The sequence below is a fragment of the Scyliorhinus torazame genome, chromosome 12, assembly GCF_047496885.1.
Source record: "Scyliorhinus torazame isolate Kashiwa2021f chromosome 12, sScyTor2.1, whole genome shotgun sequence".
Lineage (NCBI taxonomy): Eukaryota > Metazoa > Chordata > Chondrichthyes > Carcharhiniformes > Scyliorhinidae > Scyliorhinus > Scyliorhinus torazame.
The window spans coordinates 67,366,224-67,387,223 of NC_092718.1; the positions used below are offsets into that span (position 1 = coordinate 67,366,224).

A 21,000-nucleotide genomic window follows, 5' to 3' on the forward strand; every position below is an offset into this window, starting at 1 on the left:
GAGGGCAAGGTTTCGGCGATCTAGCAAGAGATGAAAGAAGAGGAGGAGGTTTCGGTAGAGGAACTAAAGGGCAAGTGGGAGGAGGAGCTTGGGGAGGAGATTGATGAGGGTCTGTGGGCTGATGCCCTGAGTAGGGTTAACTCCTCTTCCTCTTGCGCCAGGCTCAGCCTAATACAATTTAAGGTTACTCACAGAGCGCATATGACAGGGGCGATGTTGAGTAGGTTCTTTGGGGTGGAGGACAGATGTGGGCGGTGCTCTGGAAGCCCGGCGAATCACGTCCACATGTTCTGCTCGTGCCCGGCACTGGATGGGTTCTGGAGGGGTTTCGCGAGGACTATGTCCAAGGTGGTGAAAGTCCAGGTCAAGCCGAGTTGGGGGTTGGCAATATTTGGGGTAACGGACGAGCCGGGAGTGCAGGAGGCGAAAGAGGCCGGTATCCTGGCCTTTGCGTCCCTGGTAGCCCGGCGGAGGTTCTTACTATTATGGAAGGATGCGAAGCTCCCCAGTGTGGAAGCCTGGATAAATGACATGGCAGGGTTCATTAAGCTGGAGAGGATAAAGTTTGCCTTGAGAGGGTCTGTGCAGGGGTTCTTCAGGCAGTGGCAACCGTTCCTAGACTATCTCGCGGAGCGCTAGGAGGAGGTCAGCAGCAGCAGCAACCCAGGGGTGGGTCTCTTTCGGGGGGGTATTTGAGTGGGTGGGGGGGGGCTTCACCAAGGGCACTTTTGAATGTCATATGGGGGGGTTAATATATGCGGGAGAAACCCAATGTATAAGTAGTTTATTATTTTTGATTGTGGTGTTTGTGTTCTTTCTTCTTTTTGTTATGGGCGGGTTTGTTTGTTAAAAAAATTTTGTTGGAAAAATTTGAATAAACATATTTTTTTTTTAAAAAGAGAATGAAGAACTCTTGCAATAAGCATGTACTTCTAATATTCAGAATTAGTTGCAATAATTGTTATGTGGTGACAGACAGGGAGCAATGCTACACAACACAGGAATAAGGGCACCAAACAATTTTTTCTGTGATTGATGAAGGAACGTTGACTAGATCACTAGCGGATTACTGCTGAGAAAACAGAACATCATTGCGGATACCTGAGTGAAGAGATCAGTTGAAGTTAGGTCACTGTGACTTCTGGTTATTATTTCTTTGCTGCTAACACAGTCTATTTTTGGTGATATAAATGAGAACTCAGCTTAGTTCTACTGCTCACACTCTCATCTCAGATTCAGAACCAGCTCCAGCTCGTGAGTTCTAATTGAAATTGATGTATAGTTCAGCTCCGAGGGAGTGCGGCATTGTTGGAGGTGCTATCCTTCAGGTGTAGAGCTATGATATCCAAAACATCAGATTCATCCCTCAAGCACTGGCATGAAACAGATTCTATGGCCATTTTTGATAGAATCACTACAGTGCAGAAGGAGGCCATTCAGCCCATCAAGGCTGCACTGACCCTTGGAAAGAGCAACCTACTTAAGGCCACGCCTCTGCCCTATCCCCATAACCCAGTAACCCGACCTACCCTTTTGGACACTAAGGGACAATTTAGCATGGCCAATCAACCTTTGGACTGTGGGAGTAAACCGGAGCACCCGGAGGAAGCCCATGCAGACACGGAAAAAAGTTCAAACTCCACACAGCCAGTCGCCCGAGGCCGGAATTGAACCAAGGTCCCTGGAGCTGTGATGCAGCAGTGCTAACCACTGTGGCACCATGAGCCCATTTTGTACAGCTACTGTTGGTGAGACTTTGCTGTGAGAAAATGGGTCCAAATAAAAGAACAAAATGAACTTGAGAAAACTATTTTGAGTGGGAGAACTTTTAGAATGTCACAAAGTCATAAATGTTTACAGCATGGAAACTGTACAAGTGTCCTCTACAAGTGTGATAAGGTTCTATAAATTAATGTCTCTATTCCAGTTGCATTCTTTAAATTGTAGTCTTTTCTTCTCTACATACATATGTTTAAAAAGAATCAGTAGCTGTGATGTTGCCTGACTGATGCTAATCCTCCACTTGTACCCCTGTACAGTTCTCCTTGCTTTCTGAAGTGATCGCCAAGTAGTCCGATCTGTGTGAAAAAGCAGAACATCACACAACACTTACCAAAAAGCTACAGTAAGTCAGTATGAACACAACACTTCATATAGATTTGTAAATGTGAATTGCAACTTATTCCAACTTCTAGTTGGAGTTCTGTATTTTCCATTAGTCTACCTTTTGAACAAGGGTAAATGCACCTGTTTCTTGTTTTGCCTGTGATGCCCACATCGCAAAGGAGAATAATTTTAAAAAACATTTTCCAGGTAATTAAAGTTACTTCACTTCCATCCTGTGCAGTCAGCGTACTAAAACATGCAAGTTAACAACCTCAAGGATAATATACCCTGGTTTCATCACATCACAGTGGGAGTAATATTGGGAACTCTTGATCTCTCCTGTGCAGTTTGACATCAAATTATATGCTCAGGCTCAAACAACAAATGCATTTTATAAGTTAAAAATAAAGGTAATCAGGTAACTTGCAAATATTTCTGGAACCAAAATGGCAAAGTATTACAATTACCAGTATTTTCCACAACTAGGGGAAACTGTTTGAAAATTAGAGGTTGCCCCTTTAGGACATGATGAGGAGAAATCTTTCTCAGAGGGTTGTATGAGTTTGGAACTTTCTGCCTCAGAAGGTGGTGGAGGCCGGGGGGTCATTGAATATTTTATCAGGTAAAGGTCATCAGAGTCCTTTCTGTTTGTTCCTGTTTATTCCCTTATTTTCCCTTTCTTGTATTTTGTCGTTACATTTTTGATCCATGGATGATTTATGGGCATATGTCTTTCAGGCAGCATGTATCTTTAATTCAAGCAAAAGGAGCCATGTTTGACTGATTTGGCTGGTGGCCGATGAATTGGCCTGAAAGACAGTGCTCTGCCAGGTAACAGGTGGTGATTGGATCTGATCCCACTGAAATGCTTCGGAGACCAAGCAAACTTTAGTTTCGGTTTGGCAGCTAAGAGAGAAGACCTCTCTTTTTCCCACTCTGTTTTCTCCAAAATTAACCTGCAAATTCTCACCAAAGAGCCACTGTGGGAACCTACTCTCTCTGCAGAAAAGGCTGATGCAAGCAGAACCCAAAATCTGATAACTCGCTCTGCAGAACAGGCTGATGTGAAACCAGGGGCCGCTTATGGAAAAGCTGAAAGTAAGATATTGCTGACTGTCAGGAAGATCGTTACAGACTATGAACCAGAGTCTTTAATCCACACTCATACCGTGAAAACATAATAACCCACCATCTGAACTAAGGACACTTACCTTTTTACCTTAATCTTTATTATTTTTACCAACCCTTATTATCCATCCCTCTGTGTTTGTCTGACTTGCATGTGTGGGTAGAGGGTGGGGCAGTTAAAGGCATAGATTAGCTTGCTTGTTGTATTTAGCTACAGCTGTATTTACTGCATATTTCATCTTTCTTCCTGTTATAAATAAACAGTAATTGTGTTTACATTTACAAACCTGGTGACTGTAATTATTGGACAGCCAAAGGCCAAAGATTTTGGCGATTTTTATGAGAATTATTGGATAATTCACTTGTGTTGCAACTCCAGGTCAGGTGGGGCTGGAATTGACCGTGCACTTGCCCAGGGTGGCATAACAGGGGCGGCACGGTAGCCTTGTGGATAGCACAATTGCTTCACAGCTCCAGGGTCCCAGGTTCGATTTCGGCTTGGGTCACTGTCTGTGTGGAGTCTGCACATCCTCCCTGTGTGTGCGTGGGTTTCCTCCGGGTGCTCTGGTTTCCTCCCACAGTCCAAGGATGTGCAGGTTAGGTGGATTGGCCATGATAAATTGCCCTTAGTGTCCAAAATTGCCCTTAGTGTTGGGTGGGGTTACTGGGTTATGGGGAAAGGGTGGCGGTGTTGACCTTGAGTGGGGTGCTCTTTCCAAGAGCCGGCGCAGACTCGATGGGCCGAATGGCCTCCTTCTGCACTGTAAATTCTATGAAAACAGGGTTGATAGATTCTAGTTAGACAAGGGAATCAAAGGTTATCCCGGAAGATGTGAATGTGGAACTCAATGCAAACAGGTGAGCCATGATTTTCTTGAATGGTGGAGCAGGCCTGAGGGGCTGAATGGCCTTCTCCTGCTCCTATTTTGAAAATTTGTAGGTTAGTATATGTTCACTGAGTGAGTTTTCTAGCGGTGGATGCGGTGATCCATTCAAATCCCCGGTGACTTTGTCAGGCCTGGATGATCCCCCCCAGCAGGAGAGCCTGGAAAATTCCACCCATTGTTTGCAATCTTATCAGTCAAATTAATTGGTATTAGACTATCAGAATACATCCCAAATGTAATATAGGAACAGGAGGAAGAAATTCAGCCTCTTGAGCCTGTTCTTCCATTCAGTGAGATCATCAATGATCTGTATCTACCCATCTTGGTTCCATAACCCTTAAAATACCTACCCATCAAAAATCTATCAATCTCAGTTTTGAAATTTTCCATTGATTCCTCATGGAGCTACTGGAATGATTTGGGTTTGGATCAGGGTTCACCTCCTGGGTGAAGCTACTGTATTGTGTTCCAAAGGCAAGTATACAGATGAACACCACCAGCTCTGAATACTTCCAGCTGCACAGAGGTACAAGGCAGGGATGCCTGTTGTTCCCACTACTGTTTGCTCTGGCAATTGAACCACTGGTGATTGTCTTCAGTTCAGCAAAGGGGTGGAGAGGCATCCAGAGGGGAGACGGGGAGCACTGAGTCTCACTCTATGCTGATGACATGCTCCTCTACATCTCAATCCCCCCTAACCAGCATAATGGAATTCTGAAGGGAGTTTGGAGCCTTCTCAGGTTGCAAACTTAAGCTGAGAAAGGGTGAAATCTTCCCCCTGAACCTGCAAGGTGGAGGGGTATCAGAGCTGAGGAAGTTGCCGTTCAAGTTGGCCCAAACCAAATTCCAATACCCCGGCGTCCAGATAACCCACGACTGGACACAGATCCATAAATGGAAGAGATAAATAGAGATCTGCGGGGGTGGGATTCGCTCCCGCTCTCTGTGGCGGGAGAGTGCAGACAATCAAAATGAACGTGCTGCCAAGGTTCCTCTTCTTGTTCAGATCCCTCCCGACCTTCATCCCCAAGGCCTTCTTCACCAAAGTAGACAAATTAATCATGCCGTCTGTGTATGGGGTGGGGGGGGCGGGGAGAGAAATCCTACAATCTGCAAGAGAAAGGATACGGGAGTGGATCAGAGAGCCGGAGGCGGAATGGGTGCGAATGGAGGGGACAACTTGAAGAGGGAGGTCCCTCCGGACACAGGCCATGGCCCCACTCCCATTTCCCCACAGCCAAGTACTCAAGAAGCCCGATGGTAGTCTCCAGGCTAAAGACTTTGAATCAGCTCAGGCACTGTTTCAACCTGGGTGCAATGACCACCATGGCCTCCATCTGCAAATACCATAAATTCACCCCCACAACAAATGACGCCTCCTTTAAAAAATAGATACAGGACAAGGGTATTAGCGGTAGGTGACCTTTACGTGGACAGCAGAGTAGTGACTCTGGGGAACTAATAGACAAGCTCCAGCTCCCTAAAGGGAACAAGCTCCGGTACTTGCAACTCAGGAGCTCCGCAACATTCCCCCAGCTATCCGGACACATCCTACTGGACAGACATCTGACATTGGATGAAGTAGGGAACAGTAACTGCGCTGACATGTACAGACAACTGCTAGAAGAGATAAGGGCCCCGCTTGACGAGACACTGGAAAAGTGGGATGGGGAGCTGGACATGGAGATAGGGGCAGGGCTCTGGATCGAAGCACTACATAGGGCAAATTCCACCTCCTCATGCGCAGGGCTGCCTAACGCAGCTAAAGGTAGTGCACAGGGTGCACTTGACCAGAACATGCAAGGATGGATTTTAGCAAGGCGTTTGACAAGGTCCTGAAGGTGGAAGACAAATGTCAGTGGTGCCAGGGAGGCCCGGCCAACCGCACCCACATATTCTGGTCCTATCCCAGACGTGTTGGGTACTGGACCACATTTTATGAGGCCATGTCCAAGGCTGTAGGGGTGAGAGTGAAGCCATGTCTGCTAGTGGCAGTTGTCGGGGTATGGGAACAGCCAGAGCTCTTTATGGGGAGAGGGGCAGACGCTCTAGTCTATGCCTCCCTGATCGCCCACCGGAGACTCCTGCTCAGCTGATGATCAGCAGTGCCACCCAAGGCCACAGTCTGGCTGCCTGACTTAGGAGAATTCCTCAAATTGGAGAAGATAAAATTCACCATCAGAGAATCGGGAGGTTTCCGCAATACATGGAAGCAATTTACCAGCCTGCTTGAGGACCTGCTCGAGACCAGCGACCCATAAGTGAGAGGAGGGGGACAGGGAGGGGGAAATGAACCGGACAAAGGGAAAGATATGCAGACACACACACAATGATATACAGACAAGCAGCTAATGGACACAGAGAACAGGACATGACCAATAAGCAGGCAGGACACTCAGGGGAGGGATCTGACTATAAAAGACACGAGGCACTCACACTCCGCCTCTTTCCACTGATGAACATCTAGAGAGTCAGTCAAGGGTGTTGTTACATTCTCACACCTCCACCATGTGGCTAAGAGCTAGTCTGGTTCAGTCAGACAGAATAACCACACTTAATTTAGCAGAGAGCCGAACTCACAGAGAACTGTGCTAACTGTGCTATTAGTTCAATAAACCTGATTGAACTAACTTCAAGGTCTGGAGTATCTTTGTGATCTATGCTGCATCCAGTTGCAGCCAGTGTTAGACCAGAGTACCTAACACGACAAGAAGAAAGGGGGGTGGTAGGAAAAGGGGGATGGTGGGGGAAAGGGGGGAGGGAGCAAGGGAAGCAGGTGCAGAGAGACCAAAGGGTACCGAGAGAAAGAAAGTCCATGACGAACAACAACAGGAGACATCTTGGTGGCCTCAAGCACACCCCTGATATGTTTTAATACCATGGGGCAATATGTATATAGTTATAGTACAGTTGTAACAAGCGATTAATGTTAATATGCCTCGTCTGTGTATATGTTTTCTATGTATTCAGACCTGCTTATTTTCCTTTTTTCGTTGTGTCACTTTCCTTGTTGTTACAAATACAAATGAAAACCAATAAAAATATTTTTTAATAAAGAAGGGTTGATGAAGGTAGTGCAGTGGACGTTGTGTACATTAATGTTTTAAAATACATTTTATAAATTCTTTTTTCCAATTAAGGGGCAATTTAGCATGGTCAGTTCACCTACCCTGCACATCTTTTTGGGTTGTGGGGGTGAGACCCACAGATACAGGGAGAATGTGAAAATTCCACATGGACTGCGAGAAGGTGTTCAACAAGGCCCCACATGGCAGTGTAGATTAAGAGGTGAACTTATTGAAGTGTTCAAAATTATGAACAATTTTGACAAGGGTAAAGAAGAATATTCTGTTTCCACTAATAATAATAATAAAAAACGCTTATTGTCACAAGTAGGCTTCAATGAAGTTACTGTGAAAAAACCCTAGTCACCACATTCCGGCACCTGTTCAGGGAGGCTGTGAACGGGAATTGAACCCACGCTGCTGGTCTTGTTCTGCATTACAAGCCAGCTGTTTAGCCCACTGTGCTAGACCAGCCCCTAGACACTAGTTGGTGTGTCAGTGACTATGAAGTCACAATTTCAAGATGGTCAGCAAGAGAACTAGACGTGAGATGAGGAGAAACCTCTTTAACTCAGAGAGTTGTTGGGGTTTGGAATGCTCTGCCTGGGAGAGTGGTGATGGAGGAGGATTCCATAGGAGGTTTCAAAAGAGAGCTGGATACATATTTGAAAGGGGTCAATTCAGAGGGCTACGGAGATAGGGCTGCAGAATGGGACTAGCTAGATTGCTCTTTTGGGAGCCGGTGCGGACACAATGGACTGAATGGCCTCATTCTGTGTTGTAAATAACAAAACCAACATGGCCTTGCGGATAAAACTTGGTTCACAGATGTGCCACCTTGTCAATTTAGTGCCAATTCCTATCAACCCAGATTCGACCGCGGGTCCTCAGCGCAGAAAGTGGCAGTGCTAACCACTGTGCCACGTGCCACCCCCGAGGTAACATACTTAATGTCAGTTTGATACTCACGCATTTTCTTGAATAGCTTCCTCCCCAGCTGCAGCTATCTTCTTATAGCAGTAAAGCATCTCTGCAAACAGCCACAATGTCAGGACTACATTCAGAAAGTACATCATAATTTCGCCAATGATGGATGCTAGTTTCCGGTTCTCTGGATAAAAACAGAACGTGTTTCAAATAAAAATTACCAGGTCAGAAAATCACCCCAATCACCATCAAATCAGGCATCAGCTAGAAGTGCTTGTGGGTTTTGTTTTTGCTCATAAGCAAAAGTACAACTTCTGTTCACGTCCTCCATGAATTCAATTTAACTTTCTAATCTGCCATTTGATGTTAGAGTTAAAAACTGGCTTGTTTGGAGTAAGAAGTGACCTTTAAACTCATGGTGGTTTAGCATCAGGAGTGGGTATAGAATCACAAGTGTGTTTCGGATCAGGGCTGGGTCAGAATAGGAGTGCGTTTAGAATTAGGACTGCGATTGGGTTTCGGATTGTGTTTAGGGTCAGGATTGTGTTTAGGATCAGGATTGTGTTTAGGATCAAGATTGTGTATAGGATCAGGATTGTGTATAGGATCAGGATTGTGTTGAGGATCAGGATTGTGTATAGGATCAGGATTGTGTTTAGGATCAGGACTGTGTTTAGGATTAGTAGTGGATTAAGGAATAAGATTGAGGTTAGATTAAGGGGCATGATTCAGCGACTCGGTTGCGCCCGGCACGAAGCTGCGTGCAACAGTGGACTCGCTCGAGAGCCTGAATTCGGGCATACTTAAATGAGCCTAATAGCGCCCGGTACTCAGCGACCGAGCCTGAGAGACCTCGCCAGGGTGCCATTTAGTATTGCTCTACACAAACGTGGACCAGATGTAACAACACCTCATTGGAGACCCAGGGTGGTCAGGGACAGGGCACTGTGGCACCCTGGCACTCCCACTACACCTGGCACCATGGCACCTTGGAAACTGAGAAACACACAGCTAATAACCCCCAACAGGGGATTAAAAACTGCTGGGACTTTTCAGTCTGCTGAATCGCACCCAAGGATTGTGTTTAGGATCAGGAGCGTGTTTCAGATTAGGATTGTGTTTAGGATCAGATTTGTGTTTAGGATTAAAATTGGATTTAGGATTATGATTATGTTTAGGATTGTGATTGTCTTTCGGATTAGCATTGTGTTTAGGATTGAGATTGCGTTTAGGATTGGGATTGTGTTTTGGATCAGGATTGGGTTCAGGATTAGGATTGGGTTTAGGATCAAGATTGTGTTTAGGATGGGTGGCACAGTAGCACAGTGGTTGGCACTGCTGCTTCACAGCTCCAGGCTCTATTCCCAGTTTGGGTCACTGTGCGGAGTCTGCGCGTTCTCCCCGTGTGTGCGTGGGTTTCCTCCGGGTGCTCCGGTTTCCTCCCACAGTCCAAAGATGTGCAGGCTAGGTGGATTGGCCATGCTAAATTGCCCTTAATGTCCAAAAAGGTTAGGTGGGATTTACTGGGTTACGGGGATAGGGTGGAGGTGTGGTCTTAAGTAGGGTGCTCCTTCCAAGGACCGGTGCAGACTCGATGGGCCGAATGGCCTCCTTCTGCACTGTAAATTCTATGAAGATTTAGTTAGGATCAAGATTGTGTTTAGGATCAGGATCGTGTTTAGGGTTATAATTAGATTTAGGATTGTGTTCAGGATTGGGATTGAATTTAGGATTAGGATTATGTTTAGGATTAGGCTTGTGTTTGGGATGAGGATTGTGTTTGGGATTGAGATTGTGTTTCAGATTAGGATTATGTTTAGAATCAGGATTTTGTTTAGGATCAGGATTGTGTTTACAGTTAGGATTGGGGTTAAGATTAGGATTCAATTTCGGGTCAGGATTGGGTTTAGGATGTTTAGGATTAGGATTGTTTTGAACTGGGCAAAATGACGACGCAATGGTTAGCACATATGCATCACAATGCCGAGGACCCGGATCCGATTCCGGTTCATGGTAACCCCCAGAAATTGATAGTGGTGGATTCAGTGATAGTAGTTCCATTCAATATCGAGGGACGATGGTTAGATTGTCTCTTGTTAGAGATGGTCATTGCCTGGCACTTGTGCAGCATGAGGGAGCATGTAGGTGTTGAGGGAAAGGGTAGGTATTGAGGGAATAGGTAGGTGTTGAGGGAAAATGTAGGTGTTGAAGGAATGGGTAGGTGTTGTGATGAATGTAGGAATTTCATAAATATTGTATTATGTGTAATTGGTGCAGTAAGGGTTAAAAACCTGGGTTAGTGTGTGCGTTATCAAAGATATTTTAATACTGTGTTAGTAATAAAGTTTGTTTTAATAAACCATATCCCTATTTCTTTGTGAAATCACTCCTGGAGCAAGGTATCCTTTCCTCACAGTCTTACAAAATTAAAATAAAATATTGGGGTTTCTGTCCAGTATCCTAGACACTGTTGGGATCTGGTCCAGGATTATCGTAGGCTTAAGAGAGAGGTTAGATGTTGAGGGAAAGGGTAGGCTTTGAGGGAAAGAGTGGGTATTGAGGGAAAGGGAAGTTGTTGAGGGAAAGGGTAGGTATTGAGGGAAAGTGTGGGTTTCGAGGGAAAAGGAAGGTGTTGTGCGTCTAGCTTAGGGTGGATGTTGGTGGTCAGGGTTCGCCTCTTGGTGGAGTTAAGGTTTGGCGAGGTGCTGAAGATCAGTCTTAGGGTGGATGGCAGGTTTAATGTCGGTGTTGGTCGTTAATGTCAATGTTTTTTTCCAATTCAGGGGCAATTTAATGTAGCCAATCTTTGGGTTGCGAAACCCACGCAAACACGGTGAGAATATGCAAACTCCAGACGGACAGTGATCCAGAGTTAATGTCAATGTTGATGATTATGAAGTGTGAATGGCTATCTTTTGATGCCAAGAATGAAAGAAAGCATTCAGCAAATTTAAATTAGTACCCACATTCTGCCTTGCAGTATCTCACAAGCCCATCATAGTTTGCAGTAGCTGTTGGTGTTTTTGAGTATAACAGAACACTCTCCTTCTCTTAGAGATGAATATCTCTTAGTTTCCAACAATTTGTTTTTCTACTCTAACATCTGCTGTATTTTTGGAAGAAGCTATTATGCCTTGGCTGGCCCTGATTACACAGAAACAATCATAGAAAATGGAAGCAGGAGGAGACTATTTGGCACTTCAAACCTGCTCTGCCATTAATTATGATCATGGCTGATCATCAAATTCAATACCTTGATCCCGCCTTCCCTTGCATATTCCGTTGACCCCTTTAGCCATAAGAGCTATATCTAATTCCATCTTGAAATTACACAATGTTTTCGTGGTACTTTTTGTGGTAGTGAATTCCACAGATTCACCACTCTCTGGGTGAAGAAACCTCTCCTCACCTCAGTCCTAAAAGGTTTGTCCCTTATCCTCAAACTATGACACCTAGTTCTGGATCCCCCACCATCGGGATCATTCTTTCTGAAACTACCCTGTCTAAACCTGTTAGAATTTTGCAAGTATCTATGAGATCCCCTCTCACTCTTCTAAACTCCAATGAATATAATCCTAACTGACTTAGTTTATCCTCATATGACAGTCCCACTGTCCCAGGAATCAGTCTGATTCTGCAGTCCTGTGAAGGACAACTCTCAGATTTAGAGCATTCTGAATCTTGTCCTATGTATTCTGGCATCAGAGATTGGTGAGGCTGATACTTCACCCCCAATGGAATCTCCCCTTGCTCGCTACCCCATCTCCTCTCTGATGGCTATTGGAACTGCTCCTGGTCCAATTTTGTACCCTTCACAGTGCTGAAGAGGCTCAGTCCTTTAGATTTGGCGGGGTGGCGGGGATTTTTTCAGTTTTGTATTCAGTGGGGTGAATTCGCTGTTGATAGGATTCTCCCTTGCCGCTGGCAGCACACATCTGTCCGCGGGTTTCCTGGCGGCGTGGGGTGGCCACAATGAGAAATCCCATTGGTCGGTAGTGGCAACGGAGAATACCATGAGTGCCGCGCGCCGCCGAGGGACACGCGGCTGGGGAGGCGGAGAATTCACCCCAGTACCTTTAGCCGCCACCGTCAGCTCTATGGTCTTGTTAACTTGTGTGAACAAAATGAACTTTCCACCCCTGTAGTAGAAGGTTCTGTTGAAGAAACATCGATAGGTTCCAGCATCGCTGAAGCTGACATTGTGCAGGATTATTGTTGCCTCCTGGATGTCTTCTGTTTTTTTGCTTCCGAACCACTGGATCCGATTCTCAAAATTACCATAAGCAATGTTCACATCTGGGAAAGCATACTCATATATCTGAAAAAAAACACAAGGTCAGAAAATACTTTTTTTAAAGTATTTTTATTCAACAACTTTTCAACAGTTTTACAATAAAAAACAACCCCACAAAACCCCCCCAGCTCACCCAAACCGCATCCCCCAACAGTCAATTGTAACCAACCAAATGCATGATGAACAAACCCCAACAATTGTAGAACCCATCATTCGTCCCCTCTCAGAGCAAACTTCACCTTTTCCAGGATCAGGAGCTCCAGCAGGTCCCCCCCTTCACACCAAGGCACAGGGTGGAGAAGCTGACCTCCACCCCAACAAGACCCCCCCCCTACGAGCAATCAGCGAGACGAAGGCTAAAACATCTGCCCCCGCACCCGCCTGCAGCTCCGGTTGGTCCAACATCCCAAATATGGCTTTGAGGGGACCGGGCTCCACATCGACATGCAAAACCCCCGAAATGGTGCTGAGCACCATCTTCCAAAACCTTTCCAACATCGGGCAGGCCCAAAACATATGTACGTGATTAGATGGACTCCTCCCACATCGCTCACAGACATCCTCTACCTCCTCGCACAATCAGCTCATCCTAAACTTTGTGAGGTGTGCCCCGTACAAGACCTTCAGCTGTATCAGTCCCAGCCTTGCGCACAAAGTTGAGGCATTTACCCTCCGTAGCACCTCACTCCACAGAACCTCTTCCAGCTCCACCCCCAAGTCCTCCTCCCACTTCACTTTAACCCACTCCATGGACACCCTGTCTTCCACCATGATCCTCCCATAAATTGCCGAGATAATCCCCCTCTCCAAACCCCCCACTGACAGCTCCGCCTCCAACAGCGAGGAGGCAGGCACTATCGGGAAGGTCGGAAAGAACATCCTTGCAAAGTCCCGCACCTGCATATACCTAAAGCTTTCGGCCCGCGCCTGCCCAAACGTCTAGTCCAGCTCCTCCAAACTCACAAATCGCCCTCCCAGAAACAAGTCCTTCATTTCCTTAATCCCCCTCTCTTCCCATCCCCAAAACCTTGCATCCATCCTCCCCAGCTCGCGCCCATGATTCCCCCTATTCGGCATCCCCCTGACCCAGCTCCCAACCCAAAATGCTGTCTAAACCGCCTCCAGATCATCAATGAGGCCAGCACCACCAGACTCACCGAGTGCTTCCCTGTGGCCATCGCGTGCGGAGCCGTCACCAGTGACTGCAACCCCCTCCCTGCTCCAGCCCCGCACCTTCTTTGCATTTGCCGCCCAATAATAATACAGCAAATTTAGGAGACCTAACCCCCCCCCACCTGCCGTCCCCTTCCCCGCCCAAACAAACAAGGAGATCAGCCTGTCCACCCCCCCTCTGAAAAATGCCTTGGGCAAAAAGATCCGCAGACATTGAAACAAGAACAAGAATCGCGACAAAACATTTATCTTCACTGCCTGTACACAGCCCGCCAATGACAGAGGGAGATTGTCCCGTCTCAGCAAATCAGCCTTCACCCTCCCCACCAAAGTTAAACTTCCGATGCCCTGCCCAGTCCCGGGCCAGCTGTATGCCCAAATACTTAAAATGAGATGCCCCCAGGCGAAATGGTAGCCCCCACCACCCCCGCTCCCACTCCCAGAGGGGAGATCACAAAATACTCACTTTTCCCGAAATTCAACTTATACCCTGAAAACATCCCAAATCTCTGGAGCAACCCCATTATACTCCCCACCGAAGAGCACGGCTCCGAAACAAATCATCTGCATACAAGGACACCCTATGTTCCACCCATCCCCTTCCACAATCCCGAGCTCCTCAGAGCAATAGCCAAGGGCTCTACAGCCAATGCAAACAGAAGGGGAGTCGTTGGGTTTATTGCACTGCCTCGTACCCCAGTGCAGTATGAAAAACCCTGAGGTTATACTATTTGTATGCATGCTCGCCATCGGCTCCTTATATAGCAGCTGCCCCCACGTCACAAACTTCGGCCCAATCCCAAATTTCTCCAATACCGCCATCAAATAACTCCACTCGATCAAATGCCTTCTCATCTAACACCACCACCACTCCGTCTCCCTCCCCTCTGCCGGAGAAAGCATCACATTCAGAACCATCTTCACATTCGAGAACAACTGTCTTCCCTATACGAATCCCATCTGGTCCTCCCCAATCATCTTTGGGAGGCACCTTTCCAACCTTAACGCCAACATCTTTGCCAGTATCTTGGCGTCTATATTCATTAGAGATATGGGCCTATATGACCCACACTCCTCCGGATGCTTATCTTTCTTTAACAACAATGAGATGGGCTGTTTAGCACAGGGCTAAATTGCTGGCTTTGAAAGCAGGCCAGCAGCACGGTTCAATTCCCGTAACAGCCTCCCCGAACAGGCGCCGGAATGTGGCGACTAGGGGCTTTTCACAGTAACTTCATTGAAGCCTACTTGTGACAATAAGCGATTTTCATTTCATTTTTCATGGAGGCCTGTCCCATTTGCGGCAAGACACCCCTAACCATCGTGTCCCCAAACATTCCCACCACCAATGGCACAACCCTGTCCTTAAATCCTTTATAAAGGCTGACCGGAAACCCATAGGGTCCCACTGCCTTCCCTGCCTGTATCCTCCCAATCGCCACCTTCACCTCCTCCTCCCCCACCGACTCCTTCAACCCTACCATTCCCCCAACTGCGGACACTCCAGTGCACCAAGAAACTCCCTCATCTCCCTCTCCTCCTCTGGTGGCTCCGACCTATACAGGTCCCTATAGAACTCCTCAAGCACCTGTTCCAGAGCCAGCACCAACTCCACCACCTTACCCCACACCAGACCTATCTTCCTCACGGCGGCCTCCCTCCGGAGCTGACCTGCCAAATTACGCTCTGCCTTCTCCCCGTACTCATAGACAGCTACCTTTGCCGTTCTCAGCTGAGGTACCGCTTTCCCCCTGGACAATAGGTCAAACCTTGCCTGCAACTCCTTCCTCTTCACCAGGACACCCGGGTCCCCCGCGTACCTCTCACCCACCTCCAAAATCTCTTCTATCAGTCGTTGACGTTCCTCCCTCTCCTCCCTATCCACCTTAGCGAGATCACCTCCCTCCTCACCACTGCCCTCTGAGCCTCCCAGACCACCAACCATGAGACCCGTCCCGTGCAATTAAACTGCACGACTCCACAATCACCTCCCTATCTTGTGACAGAAACTCCAGCACACCAATAACCCCACATCCATTCTCCACCCGACCTCTGGGCTGCCCCCTTCTCCAAAGTCACATCCATCCAATGCGGAGCATGATCTGAAATTAACAATTGCTGAGTACTCTGGCCTTTTAACCTCAGCAAATAGCGCCTTTCCCACCACTGTCAATCCCCGAATACAGCTTGTGCACCAGGTAGAAAAATGAATACCTTCGATCCCTTGGGTGTAAAAACCTCCACAGATCCACTCCTCCCATCTCCTTCGTCAGCCCAGCCAACGCCTTCACCCCCCCCCCCCCCCACCCCCCCAACTGGGTCAGCGAGCACGACCACCCCCACCAACCCCCGTGCCGCCACCCCTATATGGCATCACCATAACCTCGGGCCTTACCCCTCCAGGCCTTCCACGACCTTTTGTTACAGTCAAACCACCCCCACCCCTGTACTGACCGTCTGACAGTGCAGCACCCCCTCAGTACTGACCCTCTGACAGTGCAGCACTCCCTCAGTACTGACCCTCTGACAGTGCAGCACTCCCTCAGTACTGACCCTCTGACAGTGCAGCACTCCCTCAGTACTGACCCTCTGACAGTGCAGCATTCCTTCAGTACTGACCCTCTGACAGTGCAGCATTACCTCAGTACTGACCCTCCAACAGTGCAGAAGTCCCTCAGTACTGACCCTCCAACAGTGCAGCACTCCCTCAGTACTGACAATCTGACAGTGCAGCACTCCCTCAATACTGACCATCCGCAGCACAACACTCCCTCAGTACTGATCCTCCAACAGTGCAGCACTCCCTCAGTACTGACCCTCTGATAGTGCAGCACTCCCTCAGTACTGACCCTCTGACAGTGCAGCGCTCCCTCAGTACTGACCCTCTGACAGTGCAGCACTCCCTCAGTACTGACCATCCACAGCACAGCATTCCCTCAGTACTGACCCTCCAGCAGTGTAGAAGTCCCTCAGTACTGACCCTCCAACAGTGCAGCGCTCCCTCAATACTGACAATCTGACAGTGCAGCACTCTCTCAATACTGACCATCCGCAGCACAACACTCCCTCAGTACTGATCCTCCAACAGCGCAGAAGTCCCTCAGTACTGACCCTCCAACAATGAGTGCTTAGCAACTCACCGATAACCATGATGTGCGTGGCTTCTTCAGCATAACCAAGCCATCTATGGTCCAGGTACCCAGGGGCCCACCCCACTAAGAGTCAAAACAAGGAGGCACTGATCAAAGACAGAGAGGCAGTCAACGCCCGCTGGAGAGAGCACTTCGAGGACCTCCATAACCGAAAAACAGCCTTCAACAAACGCACTTGACACCATCCCACACCAAGCTACCCGCCACCACCTCAGCTCACCGTGAGGTCAAAAAAGCCATCTGAAAGCTGAAGAACAACAGGCCTTTAGTGCAGATGGAATCCCCTGTGAAGTACTAAAATGCAGTGACGATACACTGTTGACAAGAGTCCGCAACTTCTTCACCCTTGTCTGGAAGGAAGAGAGCATGCTGGATGATCTCAGAGACACCTTAATTGTGACCACCTTCAAGAAAGGAGACTGGTTCGACTGTGGAAATTACAGAGGGGCTTCCCTATTCTTTATAATAATCTTTATTGTCACAATAGGCTTACATTAACACTGTTTTTATTGTTCATGTTCATGTTGTTAAGGTGTTGAGTTGGGTTAATGATGAAGGTGTTTGGATGGGATCAATTTGTCTGTTCTTTTTAGGATGATCCTTCTTTATGGGCTTAGTAGTTGCTGGGTCGATGGGGGTGTGTTTCCTCAGTTTAAGGCCTTTGTTTATTATGGGCGGGAAAGAGGATCGGGGGGGGGAGAAACGTGCTTTGGGCAAATATGAAGGCGATGATTAAGGAATGTGTGGAACCTGGACTGGGGGGGTCACCTTACAAGCACCAGGAAGTTTGCTAGTTCACAGAAGTCTAGTGGGAGATGAGGCTGTAACATATCGGGTCAGTTTGGTTAAGCTCGATGGGTCTAGAGAGTGGGGGAGGGGGGGTTGGTAGAAGAGACGATGGGCTAATTGTTGACTGGGGGAGGAACTGACAGTGACCACTTATCTTTTTCTGATCCACCAGTTAGGTGGGTTGGGAAACCATCTCAGGTGGGCCTAAGGCCTGTGAATCATTGGCGAAGCTATGACATTTTGCGGTGGTATTGGCTGACCCGAGGCTGGGGAGGGGTTACGTGACCCCCAACAAGGGTGGTCACCTGGAATGTGTGGGGCCCAGTCAAAAGAGCATGGGTCTTTGCTCATTTAAAGAACTTGGGAGCCGATGTGACATTCCTCCAGGAGACCCACATGCACGAGCGGGATCAGGCACGGTTTCGGAAGGCTTGGGTGAGCCATGTTTTCTCACTCTGCATTTGACAGCAGGGCTCAGGGAGTGACAATCCTTATTAATAAAAGGATCGGGTTTCGTTCGGAGAAGGTATTATCAGATACGGGAGGGGGTATGTTATAGTAATATAGAAGGGAAACAGGTGGTGTTGGTGAATGTTTACGCTCCAAATTGGGATGGTACAATGTTCATGAAATGGCTGCTGGCACCAATACCGGATCAGGACACCCATCAGCTTATTATGGGAGGGGACATGAACTGTGTGTTAGATCCAATGGGGTGGATCGTTCTAGGCCAAAATCGCTGTCCCGGGGGATGTGGCAAAGGCTTTAATTGCTTTTATGGAAATAGCTGGGCAGAACAGGCCCTTGGCGGTTCGGACACATGGGGGAAAAAGAGAACTTGTTCTTCTCTTTAGTACGCAATGTTTTTTTCCAGGATTGACTATTTTGTCATCAGCCGAGCGTTAGTGGCAGGGGGGTGGTCAGTTCTATAGTAGGGGGCTAAGTACGCAGCCTTGTGGGGCCCAGGTATTGAGGACTATCGTGGAGGAGGTGTTTGTAATGATATGTATATAGTCAGGTTAGTGAAGGGTTAATTATTTCATCTCGGTGTAAATCAAACACTAGAGGGCACTACCACTTCACTATATTTAAATCAGACCCTGAGGGAATTCTGGGAGTAGCATAAGGAGAAAGCATGGTGACAGTTTAAGGGGAAGATTAGATTAGACAGAGTTAACACAAAGTTAGATCATAGTGCAGTTAGTGACTATTTAGATTATTCCATACTGCTAGACAGATTCAATATTACTTAATTATTATCTGCAGATCAGTAGAGTGTGCAAACTTCATTTAATAGTATTATAATAAATTAGTTTTGTTTCAATCTTTTGATTGGTGGATTCTGTGTCAACAACACATCTGATCATTCAGGAAGAAAAGACAAAGAACACAACATATTACCACGAATGGTTGCATAACAGCGTTGTTGTTTATTCTTATTGATTGTGGTCTATGGGTCAGAAAGTCAAGAATCCAGTTGCAGAGTGAGGAGCCAAGTCCTAGGTTTTGGAGCTTTGATATGAGCTTGACTGGGATTATGGTGTTGAAGGCTGAGCTGTAGTCAATAAATTGGAGTCTGATGTAGGAGTCCTTGTTGTCGAGATGCTCCAGGGATGAGTGTAGGGCCAGGGAGATGGCGTCTGCTGTGGACCGGTTGCGGCGGTATGCGAATTGCAGTGAATCTAGGTATCCTGGGAGAATGGAGTTCATGTGCTTCATGACCAACTTCCCGAAGCACTTCATTATGATTGATGTCAGGGCCACCGGACGGTAGTCATTGGGGCACGTTGCCTGGTTCTTCTTTGGCATCGGTATGATGGTGGTGGGGACCTCGTTGCGGAGTAGGGACAGGTTGAAGATGTCCGCGAACACATCTGCCAGCTGGTTAGCCCAGACTCTGAATGCACGACCAGGGATCCCGTCCGGACCTGTCGCCTTCCGAGGGTTCACTTCGGAAGCTGTGACGGTAGGTATGGGTGTGTCCGGGGCTGCTGGGGCAGTCGGCAGTGGATTGATGATTTCTTGCTCAAACCGAGCATAGAATGCATTGAGTTTATCGGGGAGGGGGCGCTGCTGTCGGAGATACTGTAGCCCATTATGTTGTTTAGGCATTGCCACAACCGACGAGAGTCTGTAACGCTAATCTGTGACTCTGGCTTGGTCTGATATTGTCTCTTGGCATCCCGGATGGTTTTGCGGAGGTCATACCTGGATTTTCTGTTTAGGCCGGAGTCCCCTGACTTGAATGCACAGATCTGTCCTTCAGTAGGGAGTCAAGCTCGCGTTTGAGTCATGGTTTCCGGTTGGGGAACGTACGTATTGCTTTCTCTGGCACGCAGCCGTCCACATATTTGCTGATGAAGTCTGGGACCATGTGGCACACTCCTTTAGGTTGGTCGCTGAGTTGTTAAATATGGACCAGTCCGCTGTCTCCAAGCAGTCACGTAGGTGACATTGCAGATACATTCCAGTGTATCCCAGTAACCCCATCACATAGATACATAGAAGATAGAAGCAGGAGGAGGCCTTTTGGCCCTTCGAGCCTGCTCTGCCATTTATCACGATCATGTCTGATCATCCAACTCAGTAGCCTAATCCTGCTTTCTACCCATAACCTTTGATCCCATTCGCCCCACGTGCTATATCTAGCCGTCTCTTGAATATAGTCAATGTTTCAGCATCAACTACTTCCTGTGGTAATGAATTCCACAGGCTCACCACTCTTTGAGTGAAGAAATGTCTCCTCATCTCTGTCCGAAATGGTTTACCCTGAATCCTCAGACTGTGACCCCTAGTTCTGGACACACCTACCATTGGGAACATCTTCCCTGCATCTACCCTGTCTAGTCCTGTTAGAATTTTATACGTCTCTATGAGATCCCCCCTCATTCTTCTGAACTCCAGCGAGAACAATCCTAACCCATTCAATCTCTCCTCATATGGCAGTCCCGCCATCCCTGGAATCAGTCTTGGAAACCTTTGCTGCACTCCCTCGAGAGCAAGAACACCTTCCTCAGAAAAGAAGACCTAAACTGCACACAATATTCTAGGTGTGGCCTCACCAAGGCCCTGTATAATTGCAACAACACATCTCTGCTCCTGTACTCGAAACTTCTCGCAATGAACGCCAACATACCATTAGCCTTCTTTCCCGCCTGCCGCACCTGCATGCTTACCTTCAGCAACCAGTGCGCAAGGACACCCAGGTCCCACTGCACACTCCCCTCTCCCAATTTACAACCGTTCAAGGTAGTAATCTGCCTTCCTGTTTTTTCTGCACCCTCGTCACAGTTCACCCTCCCGCCCAACTTGATATCCTCTGCAAACTTTGGGATGTTACATTTTGTTCCCTCATCCAAATCATTAATATATATTGTGAATAGCTGGGATCCCAGCACCGATCCCTGTGGCACCCCACTAGTCACTGCCTGCCAATTTGAAACGGACCCATCAATTCCTACTCTTTGTTTCTTCTCTGC

The 21,000-nt window shown here is 47.5% G+C and overlaps 1 protein-coding gene across 1 annotated transcript in view; it reads right to left on the reverse strand.

Annotated features, from left to right (window-relative positions):
* Nucleotides 1–21,000, reverse strand: part of LOC140386461 (sodium channel regulatory subunit beta-1-like) — a 95,264-nt gene that overhangs the window by 14,132 nt on the left and 60,132 nt on the right. The window contains exons 3-5 of the mRNA XM_072468828.1: nt 12,188–12,431; nt 8,156–8,297; nt 1,967–2,078 (exon numbers count right to left, since the gene is read on the reverse strand). Coding sequence (XP_072324929.1) covers nt 2,012–2,078; nt 8,156–8,297; nt 12,188–12,431 — 453 coding nt within the window. The 3' untranslated portion in view covers nt 1,967–2,011. The remainder of the gene's footprint in view (nt 1–1,966; nt 2,079–8,155; nt 8,298–12,187; nt 12,432–21,000) is intronic.